The 13,486-nt window shown below is 64.4% G+C and overlaps 1 protein-coding gene across 1 annotated transcript in view; it reads right to left on the bottom strand.

The window, feature by feature from the left end:
• The window catches only part of Plxna1 (plexin A1), a 55,276-nt gene that overhangs the window by 31,108 nt on the left and 10,682 nt on the right, over positions 1 to 13,486 (bottom strand). Inside the window, exons 2-3 of the mRNA XM_048786251.1 lie at positions 7,871 to 9,134; positions 5,958 to 6,140 (exon numbers count right to left, since the gene is read on the bottom strand). Of these exons, the coding sequence (XP_048642208.1) occupies positions 5,958 to 6,140; positions 7,871 to 9,112 (1,425 nt within the window). The 5' untranslated portion in view covers positions 9,113 to 9,134. The remainder of the gene's footprint in view (positions 1 to 5,957; positions 6,141 to 7,870; positions 9,135 to 13,486) is intronic.

Below are 13,486 nucleotides of genomic sequence, written 5' to 3'. Positions count from 1 at the left end.
CTGCTACGGAGGGCGGGCGGGCAGCTGACAGCCTGGCCAGGTCAGCTGTCCATCCAGCCCAGAGGCAACAAAGGACCCATTCTGCAGGCGGAGGGCCGGCGGGGGCGCCAAGGAGGATGTCTGGCCCGTCCAGGCTGAGAGCCAAGGCCGGCACGCGCCCTAGCTGCCCAGAGGCAGGGGGCTGCCCAGCTTGGCCCTGACCCGGGAGGGAAGATCCACCCCACCACGAGGACGGCCAGGGGCTCCGGGGCTGGGATGGCCAGCCAGAGGACCGTCACCCACCGCCACACGTGTCCCCAGGAGGGGCTGGGATCTCCTGCGCCATGTCCCCTTCCCCGTCACCAACCCGCGGCCCCCTGGCTGAGGGCAGGTTCCAGGCCCCTTCCCGGGTCCCCGCCATTCTGCCAGGCCAGGAGGAGTGTGACACTGGAAAGCACTTAGTGACTTCCTCTTGGCAGGAGCCCTCGTGGCTGTGATCGGGCCAGACGCACCTGGCAGGGGACAGGGGACCCAGAGATCCTGCGTTTCCCACCCAAACCTTTTTTTGCCGGGGAGAAGTAGGGACCAAGCAGGTCAGGGCCCAGCAGGTGGTGGAAAGCCGGGGTTGCCGCAGACCAGCCCCAGCCTGCCCCGGCAGTGACCTCTCAGCAAGCAGGGGACCTCTCTGACCCTCGGTCTCCTCATCGCCACCGGCCGCCTCACAGCAGAGTGTGAGGATTCAGGAGCTCACCGCTCCACGGGGCGGGGAGGGGGTGTTTGGAAGCTGCCTGGAGACGAGGTCCCACATCCAGACCCCGGTGTGGGGCAGAGGGACACAGCTGGCACAGAGCACTCGGTCTTTGGTCACCCTGACCTAGGGCTTGGCTGGGGTCCCCATGGTCACCCCTGGGTCCCTGCAGCAGGGGCAGGGGTCCGCTGGCCTGTGTCTGTCTCAGCCCCCCCCCTTCCTTCTGCAACTCCAGTGGCACTCGGGACTCTGACCCTCGGCAGCGCCCCTGGGGCAGGCCTGGGTCCTTAGAAATCTCCCACGGCTCATCCCCAGCACTCAAGGACAGACATGGGCCCCTGTGTCCTCCTCCCTGCCCTGGCTGAGGCCCCGCCCCTGCCCACCTCGGCTCCCATGATGCACTGGGACGTGTCCCTGCCCTGCCCTGCCCCTCCTCGCGGTCCCAGCAGCCCCAGCCCTCTGAGCTGCTCCAGCCTCCCCAGCCACCGCGGGTCCCCTCTGCCCAGGGAGGAGGGGACGGCCCAGTGTGGAAGCCACCTCCCCCGGGCGGCCATGCTCAGGGTAGGGCACAGGAGGCCACTGCTCAGGGAACAGCCCCCAGGATGGCCAGTCTTATCAAAGGTCAGGTGCCCACCTCACACCAAGGTCCTCCACGTGGGTCTGGAGGGGACCCCGCTGGCCACTGGCACTGAGTGTGCAGAAGCCCGCACACTCACACTCACACTCGTGCACCACCAGCTCCGGGGCCGAGCGGCACCAGTCAGACCCACAGGGCCAAGGAGGGGACCTTCCCTGTGTCCTTGGTGACCCGCTGACCCAGGAGAACGGTCACAGGTGGACACAGCTTTCTAGGAAGCACAGATGTTCGAGCCACTGCCCCAAAGGGCTGGGACCACAGCCCCGGCCACAGCAGGATACCCACAGCAACTGCACCTAGGAGCCGACAGCCGGGTCCCCTCCCCTTCCCTACCAGTGACCACAAGCTGGACACAGCACACAGCCACAGGGCCCCCACCTGGACCTCAAACCAGCAAGAGAGCCAGGTGCAGTGACCCACATCTGTCATCCCACCGGCTCAGGAGGCTGAGATGGGAGGATCGAAAGTTGGAGGCCGGCCTCAACAACTTAGTAAGCCCCTGAGCCACTCAGGGAGACCCTGTCTCTAAATAAAATGCAAAATAGGGCTGGGGACGGGGGTCAGGGGTCGAGTGCCCCTGAGTCCAGTCCTCAGTACCAAAAAAAAAACCCCAAAAAACCAACACCCAGCAAGAGAGACGGAAATCAGACGACAGGTCACGAGGCCCAGGCAGCCCAGCAGAGACCTAGCAGGTGGTCCGACACCTGCCCACCAGCACCACGCGTGAAGCTGAGTGCTGGGCCGGGCTGTCCCTGACCTGCAGGACACAAGGCCTCGTCCACCTGAAGGCAGGACACACGCGCTGGAGCGTGCATCTAAAATGCACACGCGACGCAGACGGGCCTCTCATGGAGGCCGGGCACAGGGAGGCAGAAGGCACCCTGCGTGACCCGGCCACGAGAAGTCCAGGCTCCTCAGATGGAGGCCAGCCAGGGTGGTCCGTGGGTGCTGCTGTGTCCTCACGCGACACCCGACTGCAGGCCTCCATGTGCCTTTGTGGACTCACCACGGTGGGGCCCGGGGACCCTCTTGGGGGCACGGGGACCCTCCTGCAGCAGGGCTTCCAGAGACGAGAGCCTCTGGAGGTCAGGAGGGCTTGCTTGTCCCCAGACCCCGAGCAGCACACAGTAGGCGCTCTGCAGGGACGCGCGTGACGAAGCAGAGCCATTGCAAAGGGAGAGGCAGGGGTTGAGGCCGGAGCCCAGCGGAGAGGCTGAGGCAGGAGGATCTCACCTCCTGCCTGCTGAGCCGAGCTGTGCCTGTCCCGTGGGCCATCGTCCCTGCAGCTCTGAGACAGTGTGACCAGTGCATGGGGCCCGTGAGCCCAGGGCTCTCTGGGAGGTCAGGGCTGCGTGGGCTACTGGAGTGTCCAGGGCCAGCCCCAGGACGCACGGGAAGGGGTCTCCTTCCTGAGCAGCGTGGTCCTGCAGCGCAGGTCCCTGGCCATGGTGTGGTGGCCACCGGGATGCAGGAGCTGGCCCCTGACACTCTGTCAATCACAGGTCAGCTGCTAGCGATCACAGTCAAGAGACCTCAGAGCCCAGGGACCCAGATCCTCCTGAAAAACTGGATGCGCAGGCGACGGGCACATCGTCAGGCCTGGCACGGTGACCAGAGAGGGCAGGGCCAGGGTGCCCCTTCGTCGCCCAGCGACAGGGCGGGGACTGTCCCCTTCTGCATTGCAGACAGGGAAACCCGGGCCACGGGAGGCCAGGCCCTGAAGTCCCTGCCAGAGCGCAGGAGCCTTGGGGGAAACTGTGCCCAGGGCTGGGGACCCCCCAGGAGGATGCTGAGAGGGTCCTGCAGGAGAGGTGGCCTTGGAGGGGGAGGGGCAGGGGCCAGGCAGGGCTCTGGGGCCCCCAGCCAGGCGCACAGCGGAGGCTGGCGGGTCTTAAATTAATCGGCTACAATTTTACGCAACAGCACGTTTGGCAGGTCCTGGCCCCGGGCCAGCCATGTCCCTGGGCTCCCCAGATGCTTTTTAAAGCCCGGGAAGGACCAGGCCTGGGAAAGAGGGGGCGTGGCCAGCCCTGCAGGCCTGCACCAGGGCTGGGCGGTGGGATGGGGTGTCCCCAGGGTCCAGGCTCTAGCCGGCAGCAGAGAGAGCAGGAGGCGGGGACACGGCACCCACTGTGCTCAGCCTCAGGGGACAGGAGGCGTCTCCAAGTAAACACAGGGAGAGAGGGAGGCCTGCCCTGCCCAGCAAGGGAGGGGATCTGCTGTGGCCCTGACCCTGGAGCACGGCCACCCCACTCCCAGGCAGGGCCCTAGGGTGAGGACGGGCAGAGGGGGACTCCCAGTCACCACGGGAGGCAGGAAACAGAGGCCACACCAACCTCAACGAACCTCACACAACACCCACACTGCACGGTGCCCCGGGCAGGTTCAAGGGCAAGAGGACAAGCAGGCAGCCCCCTTGGCTAGGTCAGGGGCAGGCAGGGGACCCCACGCGCCCTCAGCGGGGGACAAAGGCCACTGAAGGAGGAGCTGAGCGCTCTCAGAAAGCGGCCAGGCCTCCCACCACGTCCTCCAAGGACCCACCAAAAAAAAAAAGGGAGGAGGCCTGGAGCCAGCAGCCCCCAGTGCCTCGGTTTCCTCATCTGTCAAACTGAGAAAGAGACCGCGGTGAACTTCCAGTGGGAGCGCTCCCTGCAGGGCCCCAGGGGAAGCGGGAACCCACCAGGTTCTGGAAAGGCCGTGGGAAAATCTGAGGCTCAGAGAGGGTAAGCGGCTGGCTAGAGGTCACACAGCTAATCAGGAGGAAAACGGAGATCGATGCCAAACCCACCGTGTGTCCACTGAGGTACAAAAGATATTCCACAGGGCACGAGTGACGCTTTGACAGGTTCATGACCCCTCACAGCGGGGCAGAAGGGTTCTCACGGTCGGTCCTAAGTCCCTCACCCATGTGACCCTGCCTGTGTCCTGGGGCACATCCGATCCAAATGCAGAGCCTCCAAACCAAAGGCGGGTCCAGTTCCCCACCCCCCAGGCTCTGAGGTCACGGGGCCAGCAGCCCCGGGCCCAGCTGGCCCCGTCCACTCAAGAGCCACGCGAGCCTCCATCTCCCAAGTACCCAGGTGGAAGGAACCGGCGCCCAGGACCGGGGGCTGGGAACCTCTGAGGTCACAGCATGACTAGCAACGCGAGGCCCAGGGGACACAGGGACTCAACCTCCCGCCAGGCTGCGCTGAGCAGGGCGAGGCCCAGGGAGCGGAGGGCAGGGAGCCCCTTCCCCTTGGGGACCCAAACACCACTCCAAGTTCCGTCTCTGGGTCTCAGCGTCCCCTCTGCGGGAGCGCAGCCAACTAGGACTCTGGGGACACCTCTGCCCTCTACTCCCCCAGCCAAAGCTCAAAGGTGGCACTGAGGCCCAGGGGGCAGGATTGGAGGGACCCATTCCCCCAGGCTCAGATGGCCTGTCTGCCACCCTTTCAGCCCACCCACCATTCAAGGGGACAGTCACACTTCTTTCCTTGGGGGGTACCGGGGATTGAACCCAGGGGCCCTCGACCCCTGAGCCCTGTCCCCAGCCCTATTTTGTATTTCAGTTAGACACAAGGTCTCACTGAGCTGCTTAGGGCTTTGCTGTTGCTGAGGCTGGCCTCTACCTCGAGATCCTCCTGCCTCAGCCTCCCAAGCTGCTGGGATCAGAGGCGTGCACCACCAGGCCCAGCAGATTAACCCAAGAGAGCCGGGTCTCCTGGTGGGTGGCAGGCTCTGGGGCACCCAGCTACAACTGAACCCCAACACCCACCCACCCCGAGAGTGTATGGCGGCTCTCCCGGCTCCTCAGGCCTCCCTGGTACCATGAGTGCGTGCTGAGTGGCAGGTTCAGGGCCCCACCCCAGAGCCACCGGACAGCCCCTGCCCGGCCAGGTCTCTGGAGTCACCCTGCTCCTGCAGCACCAGCCTGTGGGGGGGCAGCGGGCGCTGCCCTTGGCCTGCTCTTGGCCTGGCCTCTGGTGGAGGCCGGGCCGGGGCGGAGTGCTGTCTCAGCAGACACTGGATCTCAGGGCGCAGCGGGGAGGGGGCCGCGCAGGCCCGCCCTGCCCCCCTGGAGGTCACCCTGCACCTTTGGAATCCAGCCGCAGTGTCCCCAGGCCCCAAGCTCCCGAACAGACAAGTCCTGAAGGTCCCCTTGTGGAATGGCCTTGGCACAGAGAACGCAGGAGGGGTCAGGGTGACCCGATGGCCCGTGCCAGGAGCCCAGAGGGAGCCCAGAGGGGAGACGGGTCCTTTAGAAGGACCCCAGGCTCAGCTCAGCCCCTCGAGGTCACTCAGCCTGGCCCAGAGTGACGTCCCCACACTCCTCCTCCACCAGCGGAAGTGGCAGCAGAGGGCTCAGGGCAGAGCTGGGCAGAGTCCCACTGTCCCTGAACAAGTCCCTTAATCTGACTGAGCCTGGGGTCACCCGCAGGAAAGTGTAATGGTTCCACCTGGTGCGATGGCCCACGCCTGTCATCCCAGTGGCTCAGGAGGCTGAGGCAGGAGGATGGCAAGGTGGAGGCCAGCCTCAGCCACTCAGCGCCATCCTTGTGCTTGGGATGGGGTGTTCACTGCCCCCGGCCACCGCCCCCAGCAGCAGCCTACCTTGCGGATGCGGCCGCTGCGCGTCCCGGCGAACACCACGGTGCGGCCCCGGTAGTCGTAGGCAGCCACAGCGGTCAGTCCGTCGTCCTTGTCCACAAACAGGGGCGTGCCCTCGATGGTGACCGTGCCCCCCAGGGGCTGGTTGAAGTCCTGTCCGCAGAAGTCGTCGTCGATCTGCAGGGGCTGCAGGAAAGGACAGGTGAGCCTCCTCCCTGAGCAGGGCCACTCCAGCCCCACAGAGGTCCCCAGATGCGAGAGACTGCAGGCCCATTTCACAGACCGGGAAAGGGAGGCCGAGGCTGTGGGCGCTAGGAACCCGCCTCCCAGGCCCACCCACCCACTGGCCCTGCGCCTAACTCTGGGTCCCTGGGGAAGGAAGGACAGGCGACCAGTGTAGCAGGTGGCCTCAGGGGTCTGGCCAGCGATGGACAGGAGAGGAGGGGACAGGTGGGGAGGGGGGTGACAGCACATTCCCTCCTCTGGAGAGGTGTGGCCCTGGCCACCAGAGGGGGTGTCGAGACGGACAGGATCCAGTTCAGACAGGACAGCCAGTGGCATCCAAAGGCAAAGGGAGGGGCGTGCAGGAAGCCATCGATCCCGAGGCTCCGGAGATGGCTGGGGGGACAGCTGGGGGGCCGTCCCACTGCGAAGCCGAGGAGGAGAGACAGGGCACAGGGAGAGGAAAGGGGATGGGACAGGCCACTGATGAGCCAGAGCAGGGAAGCCAGGTCAGGGCTGGGGGCGCCTGGGAACCACCCCAGGCACACAGGACACCTCCCAGGTCTGGGGACAGGGCACGGGGCAGAGCTGGGCAGAGTCCCACTTCCCCTGAACGAGTCCCTTAGTCTGACGGAGCCTGTCATCCCAGCAGCTCTGGAGGCTGAGGCAGGAGGATCCCAAGGTGGAGGCCAGCCTCAGCCACTCAGTGAGACCCTGTGTCTAAATGAAATATAAAAAGGACTGGGGACGGGGCTCAGGGGTTGAGCGCCCCTGGGTTCAATCCCTGGGACCAAGAAAAACGACCTTAATGGTTCCCTCGACCTGAGCGCGGGAACATGGAGGAGCAGCCGAGGCCTGGCCCCCGTCAGTAGGTGTTGGAGGCTGCAGCCTAGCACAGGGGAGGCCCAGCTGGGGCAGCATCAGGCCCACTGTCTCTGGAGGGCACGAGCACGGCCTGTTGGGGACGGTCATCTGGCCCCACTGTGGGTGACGGGAGGGCCCAGGAGAGAGGCATACGGCCAGGAAAACATGAGGGAAAGATGAAGGCTCTAAAGATGGCGCCCACTCGGGCGAGGCCCAGCACTGCCTCTTAGGACCAGAGTCAGGTCCACACATCTCCTTGAGCCTCAGTCCCCTTGTCTGAAAATCAGGGACAGGAGCCAGCTGGCCAGCACCCCACATGGGGCCAAGCACGCTGTGGATGACCCATCCCATGTCCCCAGGGGCTTGTGGGCCATTTAGGCAGGGTGCCATTACCCCATCTCCCCCAACGCCTGGCAGGGCACTCTCATGGCTAGAAAGAGGATCTGGGGGTCAGCATGACCCCCTGCAACACAGGATAGCAGCAGTCCTTGCCTCACAGGGCTGAGCTCACAGGCGGCCAAGAGCAGGGCCTGGACACAGCAGGAGCCACCCTGGTAGGTGGACAAGAACTGGACGCGGGGACGCACACCTGTCATCCCCAGGGGCTCTGGAGGCCGAGGCAGGAGGATCGCAAGGTGGAGGCCAGCCTCAGCCACTTTAGCCAGGCCCTGAGCCACTCAGCGAGACACTGTCTCTCAATAAAATCTAAAAAGGGCTGGGGATGGGGCTCAGGGGTTAAGCGCCCCTGGGGTCCATCCCTGGGGGAGGGGCCAGGCCCTGGTCAAGGCCACAGCCCTGGTCAAGGTCACGTCCAGCCGCTGCGCACTCACCGAGTTGATGCAGCCCAGCTCCTTGTTGAGCAACCAGGGCAGCGAGAGCTTGCCCTCTCCGCGGTAGCAGGACTGGATGCGCTCCTTGATCTTCTCCTTGATGGCGCGCAGCGTGAAGAGGCAGAGCGCGGACTCCTTGGGTGGCTTGACCCGGTTCTTCTGGCCCTGGGCGAACACGGTGAACAGCACGTCCTCGTCGTCGGTCAGACCCAGCTGGCGGGCCAGCGCGTGGCCAGGCCGGCTCAGGTAGGCGTCCTGCACCAGGCGGTACTCGACGCCCGCCTGCTGGCAGCCGATGGGGAACTCGACGTACGAGTAGAACTTGGGGTCGTCGACGCACAGGCGCACGATCTTGGAGGTGAAGAAGTGCTCGCCGGCGGCGTCGGGGGACGTGAGCTGGGTGTCCAGCTGCAGCGTGAGGTAGTACACGAACTGCTCGCTGCGAAAGCTGTACACGTAGTAGATGTCAAAGGCGGGGAACTTGGACAGGGTGTCCGACGGGATCTTGAGCTGCGATGACACGAACTCATCCTGGTACACGAAGCCGAACATGTCCGCGTCCTCCTCGTTGGCCATGAGCCGACGGCTTGACAGCGTGGGAAAGTACTCCGATTTGCCGTCGATGGGGGTCCCCACGAAGAGTTTGGCCTGGCCCTGGCCGGGGGTCCCCGCGATCAGCACCCCGGCCATGCTGCCCGCCTCGCGCACGCTGGACAGATAGTGCTCCTTGCGGTGGTGAGGCTCGCCCAGCTTGAAGAGGTCGTCGAGGCGCAGGAACTGGCAGATGCCCTGCGACGCGCTGCCACAAGCCAGCAAGCGGTTGGCGGCATAGTCCAGCAACAGCAGCTTGTTCACGTTGTCCGTGCTGCCCAGGCCGTGCGGGCACGACTGCACGCTGGGCGGCGGGTAGCACTTCTCGTTGTCCTCCACGGGGCCCGTCACGTGCGCCCGCAGCAGCGTCAGGTTCCCTGACAGCTTGTAGATGCGGTTCACCGCGCCCACGTACACCTCGCCCGTCTGCTCGTGCACCACCAGGTGGGTGAGGCCCCAGTCGCTGGCCACGAAGGTGCGGAAGGCAGGTGGCGGGGTCCCGTCCGTCCTGGGCGAGCCTGCAGCCACCCAAAGGCCCCCTAACAGCAGCAGGGGCAGCAGCATGGAGAGCGCCTGCGGGCGCAGAGGTGGCAGCGGCATGGCGCGCCCGGGGCTTGGGCCTCGGTGCTCAGGTCCTGCAGGGGCGAGCATCACGGGGCCGGGAGCCACAGCCCTGGGGGAGAAGGGGCAGGAGAAGGCCGGTGAGCATGAGCGCAGCACGCGCGCAAAGAGCACGCACGTCCTGTCCAGCGCGCACGCATCCTGCCGGGACCCCTTCACCGCACTCCAGGAGGAAGGGCTGCTGCTCCCGGCAGAGAGCCAAAAGCTGGGAGAGGTCACCCTCCTGGCCTGGGCGCAGAGCGCGCGCAAAGCACGCACGTCCTGTCCAGCGTGCGCGCATCCTGCGCGGACCCCTCTAGCACACTCCAGGAGGAAGGGCCGCTCCTCCCGGCAGGGAGCTAGAAGCTAAGAAAGGTCACCCTCCTGGCTGGGGCCCTGCAGGCAGCCAGGGGTGAACCAGGTGTCACGGAGACCAAGCAGTGGTTACCACAAGCAGCACAGGACACCTGCTTGCGCCAATTCCATGCCTATGCCCTGCCACTGGTGGCAGAGGGGAACCACCCCTGGGGGTCACAAGGGCCCGGGGTCTAGACTGGAGTCACAGCTGACATTGCAACTTGGACAGGATCAACCTCTGATTCAGAGCCTGACTACGCCCTAGGGAGACAGACCCCTGGCCCCAAGGTACTCATTCCCAGTGACACCTTCTCTGGCTGGGGCTGCGGGGGACGCGCACCACTGTTGCCCTATAAAAGCTGGACACAGGCAGGCTTTTGAGCTCGTTCCCAGCTCCACATCCAGGCCCCCTTGAGTCCCCACCCAAACACAGGGTAAGTGGACCTTCAGGATGTGTCCCCAAAGCCTGCTCTCACAGGTCCCCCCTGAGGGCAGCCCGGTTCCATCCCATAGGCCTCTCCTGGGTGCCCACGGGGAACATGCCCCGAAAGTACAGAACCCACCTCCTGACCAAGTACCAGGGTGGGCGCAGCATGGGGCCAGGGCCTGTGCCCGGTGCGCACCAAGCGCTCTCCAATGAGCGACACTCCCCTGCGGCTCTCCGCAGCCATGACCCAGGCTGGCCCCACTCAGGGGCCCCACAAGAACCCCACAGTCCTGTGGCCACACAGGCCGCGCCTCTCAGCATAAGCAGCGGCTTTTCTGACCTGCACACGAGGCCACCATCCCCCAGACCTTGGCGTGACTATCAGATCCTGCCGTGGCATCCCACTGACTCTGGGGGGTCACCTCCTCCCAGCATGGGCGCTGGTGCCCAGGCACTGGGTGCAACCCAGGCTCTCACTACGCGCCCCTTCCCCAGCCTCAGTTTACCCACCTGTAAAGGGGGTGACACAGTTCCTCACCTGGATGAGAGGAAGAGGATGGCCTGCCCATGTATTGGGGGCCTCTCCCCACTCCTGGCTGAACCCCAGGGCTGTAGATACCTTCCTCCTGACTCCCAGCCAATGCCCTCCGTGTGGCTGGGCAGCCCCATTTCTCAGGTGGAACAACTGAGGCCTAAAGATGATGACTTTTGCTACAGTCCAGCTCGGGTGTCACCTGAGACATCTCCCATGAACTGCTCCCTGAAGGCACCGGCTAACAGTGCCCAGTCCCCTGTTTTAGTCTGTGGCAGGAGGCTTGTTAACGGTTTTTGTTACCTATTGTTCCCAGACACTGACTCTGACAGAGTGGCAGCTCTGACACAGGAGGGTCTGGTTAGGTGTGGTTCGCCACTATATCCCCAAAGCCAAGCCCAGGATCCAGGGGACCTCAAAAAACACTTGAGTGAAGCTGGGACTGGTGGTGAATGCCTCTAATCCCTGCAGCTCAGGAGGCCGAGGCAGGACGATCAAAAGTTGGAGGCCAGCCTCAGCAACATATCAAGGCCCTGAGCAACTCAGCGAGACCCTGTCTCTAAATAAAATACAGAAAGGGCTGGGGATGGGGCTCAGGGGTTCAGTGCCCCTGGATTCAAGCCCCATTATAATAATAATAATGATAAATACACGAGTATTGTCTGCCTCTCTCCTCTTGCCCCCACCTTCTGTCCAGTGCCCATCTGCTGCTCAGGTGTGGAAACTGAGACTCAGGGCAGCAAAGCGCTTTGGCTCGACTCTCAGAGCAGAAGCACGTTTGGGCTCCTCCCAGCAGGCTGTTCGTTGCCTTTCCTGGTCATTGACATCACCCCAAGCTCAGCAGTTGGGAGAGGATCCTCCACCGCCCCCACTAGAGGCCTGAGGCAGACCAGGGAGCCAGGAAACAGGTTCCCCGCCGAGGCAGCAGCGGCCCTGGGCTGAGAGCTGAGCGCATTGGAACTCCAAAGAAAACATGAATCACTCACCGTTTATCAGTTCAAAGCAGCCCTGCAATTACCAGGGGCCGGGCTCTCCCCTCCTCCGGGATAATTATACACGTCTTAATGCAATTATGGGCTCTACTTTTTATATTAAACAGGAGGGACCCGGCTGAAGAAGCCACCATCCCAACTCCAGCCTGGCCCAGGGCCCACTCTGTCTCCTCCCAAGGAAAGAACTGGCCTGGGGGGGCGGGTGGGCACCCGATTGCCAGCCGGGGAAGGAGGGGATCCCAGGCCTATGGTGGCTCCCTCACACCCACCGTCTAACAAAGGCCACACAGGACAAGGCTTGGGCTACTTTTTCTACCTTAGAGATACAGGACTCAGGGCTCAGACAGATCCAAGGTCACCCAGCTAGTCCCAGCAAGGTAGAGGCCAGATCCAGAGCTTCTGCAGACCCTGGGACACCTAGGAAATCTGCAGAGGCGTGATTGCCCCAGGCATGAGGTGTGCCCAGGAAAAAGTACCCAAAGGTGCGCTTGGGTGCAGAGAGGACCCGTGGATACTGTCCTCCATGGAGAAGGGAGGGATACGGGCCAGCCACTGTGGCCTGCACAGGCTGCCCTAGGGGGTCTCACTGGAAGGACCAGGCATATTGGGCACACTGGTAGGTGACGAGGGGCGATTCTGTGGCGCAGGGCAGCAGGAGGAGAGACCTGGCACGGGATCTGCTGGACATGCAGATGGGGTCGGTGCCAGGCTGAGTCAGAGCCAGGCCAGGAGGGCAGAGCGGGTGTTGGGTGTACCGAACGGGGCCAGCCACCAAGAGGAGCCAAGCTACAGGCAGGTGCAGCACTGTGACCTGGGCTGGGCTCGGGGGATCCACGCCTGGACTGCATGGGACCGGCCCTCCAGTGGGGCATGCAGACCAATGGCCCCTTCCCTCTCCCAGACCTGGATGACACCACGGCTCCTTTTTTTGCCCCAAGAAACAAAGACCTCAGAGGGATGACAACCGATGCCCTCCCACTCTGGATCCTTCCCGGGCTTGGACAGGTGGGGACGTGGGGGGACATGGAAGACAATCACACCGTGCCCAGAGGTATTTCCAGCGGCATCCAGAAAGGGGGCTGTCCTGGTCGTCCCCACCTCCCCCCATCGGAGGACACAGAAGGTGGTTCCAAGTGGCCCTGATCCCCATCAGCCCTACGGGACCAGGCAGGACCTGGAGACACCTTGCTGTTCTGCTCTCAGAAAAAGTGCCAGCTGCTCGCGATTGGCTTTGGGGGTGCCCTCTCCTCTGCCCAGCTGCTCTAACATGCTCCAGACAGGAGCATCTTCCCCGGGGGGGGGGCACCAAACAGGCAGGCAATGACCTAGGGGCCCAGCAGTCACCCAGCTGAGCCACACAGGGCTTGCAAGACCCCGGCCTCCACCCTTGCCTGTCCCCCCTTTGACTGCAATGCCTTTCCGGGGTCCCAGGTGCCCGGACGCCTGACCCTGAAGCAGACTCTCGGGTTGGCCTCTCTGCCTGGGGCATGCCTGGGACTGGGGACCTCCTTCAGGGCCAGGCAGAACCCGGGCACACCTAGCTCTGCCCCATTCCTCTCCCGCACACCCCAAACCAGTGCGGAGGCAGGGGACCTGGGGCATGCTCCCCAAGGACCCAGGGAGCACCGATGAGCCCCACCCCACTCGGACTGGGATGAGGAGGTGAGCCAGCACCGCAGCCCAGGCCAGCCAGGAGCGGGACTGAGGGGACAGAGGCTCGGCCATGTCCCATCCCCCCACACACACCCCTTTCTTTCAAGGGGCGTGGCCCCAGCACCCCACAGACACGCAAAGGTAGCTCAGGGCACCAAGCAGCCCCTCTCACCCTCCATCCCGGGCTGCAGCCGGGATCTCACAAGGGGCACAAGGGCCTCCCTGGAGTCCCCTGCTCCCGCTTCCTGGAGGCAGCCCCGGATCAGCCGGCCGCCGCCGCCAGCTACGTTGCACACCAGGCCCGGGACCGTCCTGGAGGCCATGGGAAGCCTCCGAAGGAAGCGAAATGACCCTGGGGAGGCCCTGCTGGGGCGCGGGGGGAGGCCGAGGAGGAGGCCCAAGCAGGGCTGGCCTCCCGGGTGCCACCCGCACCGCCCCCTCCCAGCCCCGTGGCGGCCCTGCGG

This window comes from Marmota marmota, unplaced genomic scaffold, assembly GCF_001458135.2.
Source record: "Marmota marmota marmota unplaced genomic scaffold, marMar, whole genome shotgun sequence".
Taxonomy (NCBI): domain Eukaryota; kingdom Metazoa; phylum Chordata; class Mammalia; order Rodentia; family Sciuridae; genus Marmota; species Marmota marmota.
This window is presented reverse-complemented; position numbering and strand designations above follow the sequence as displayed.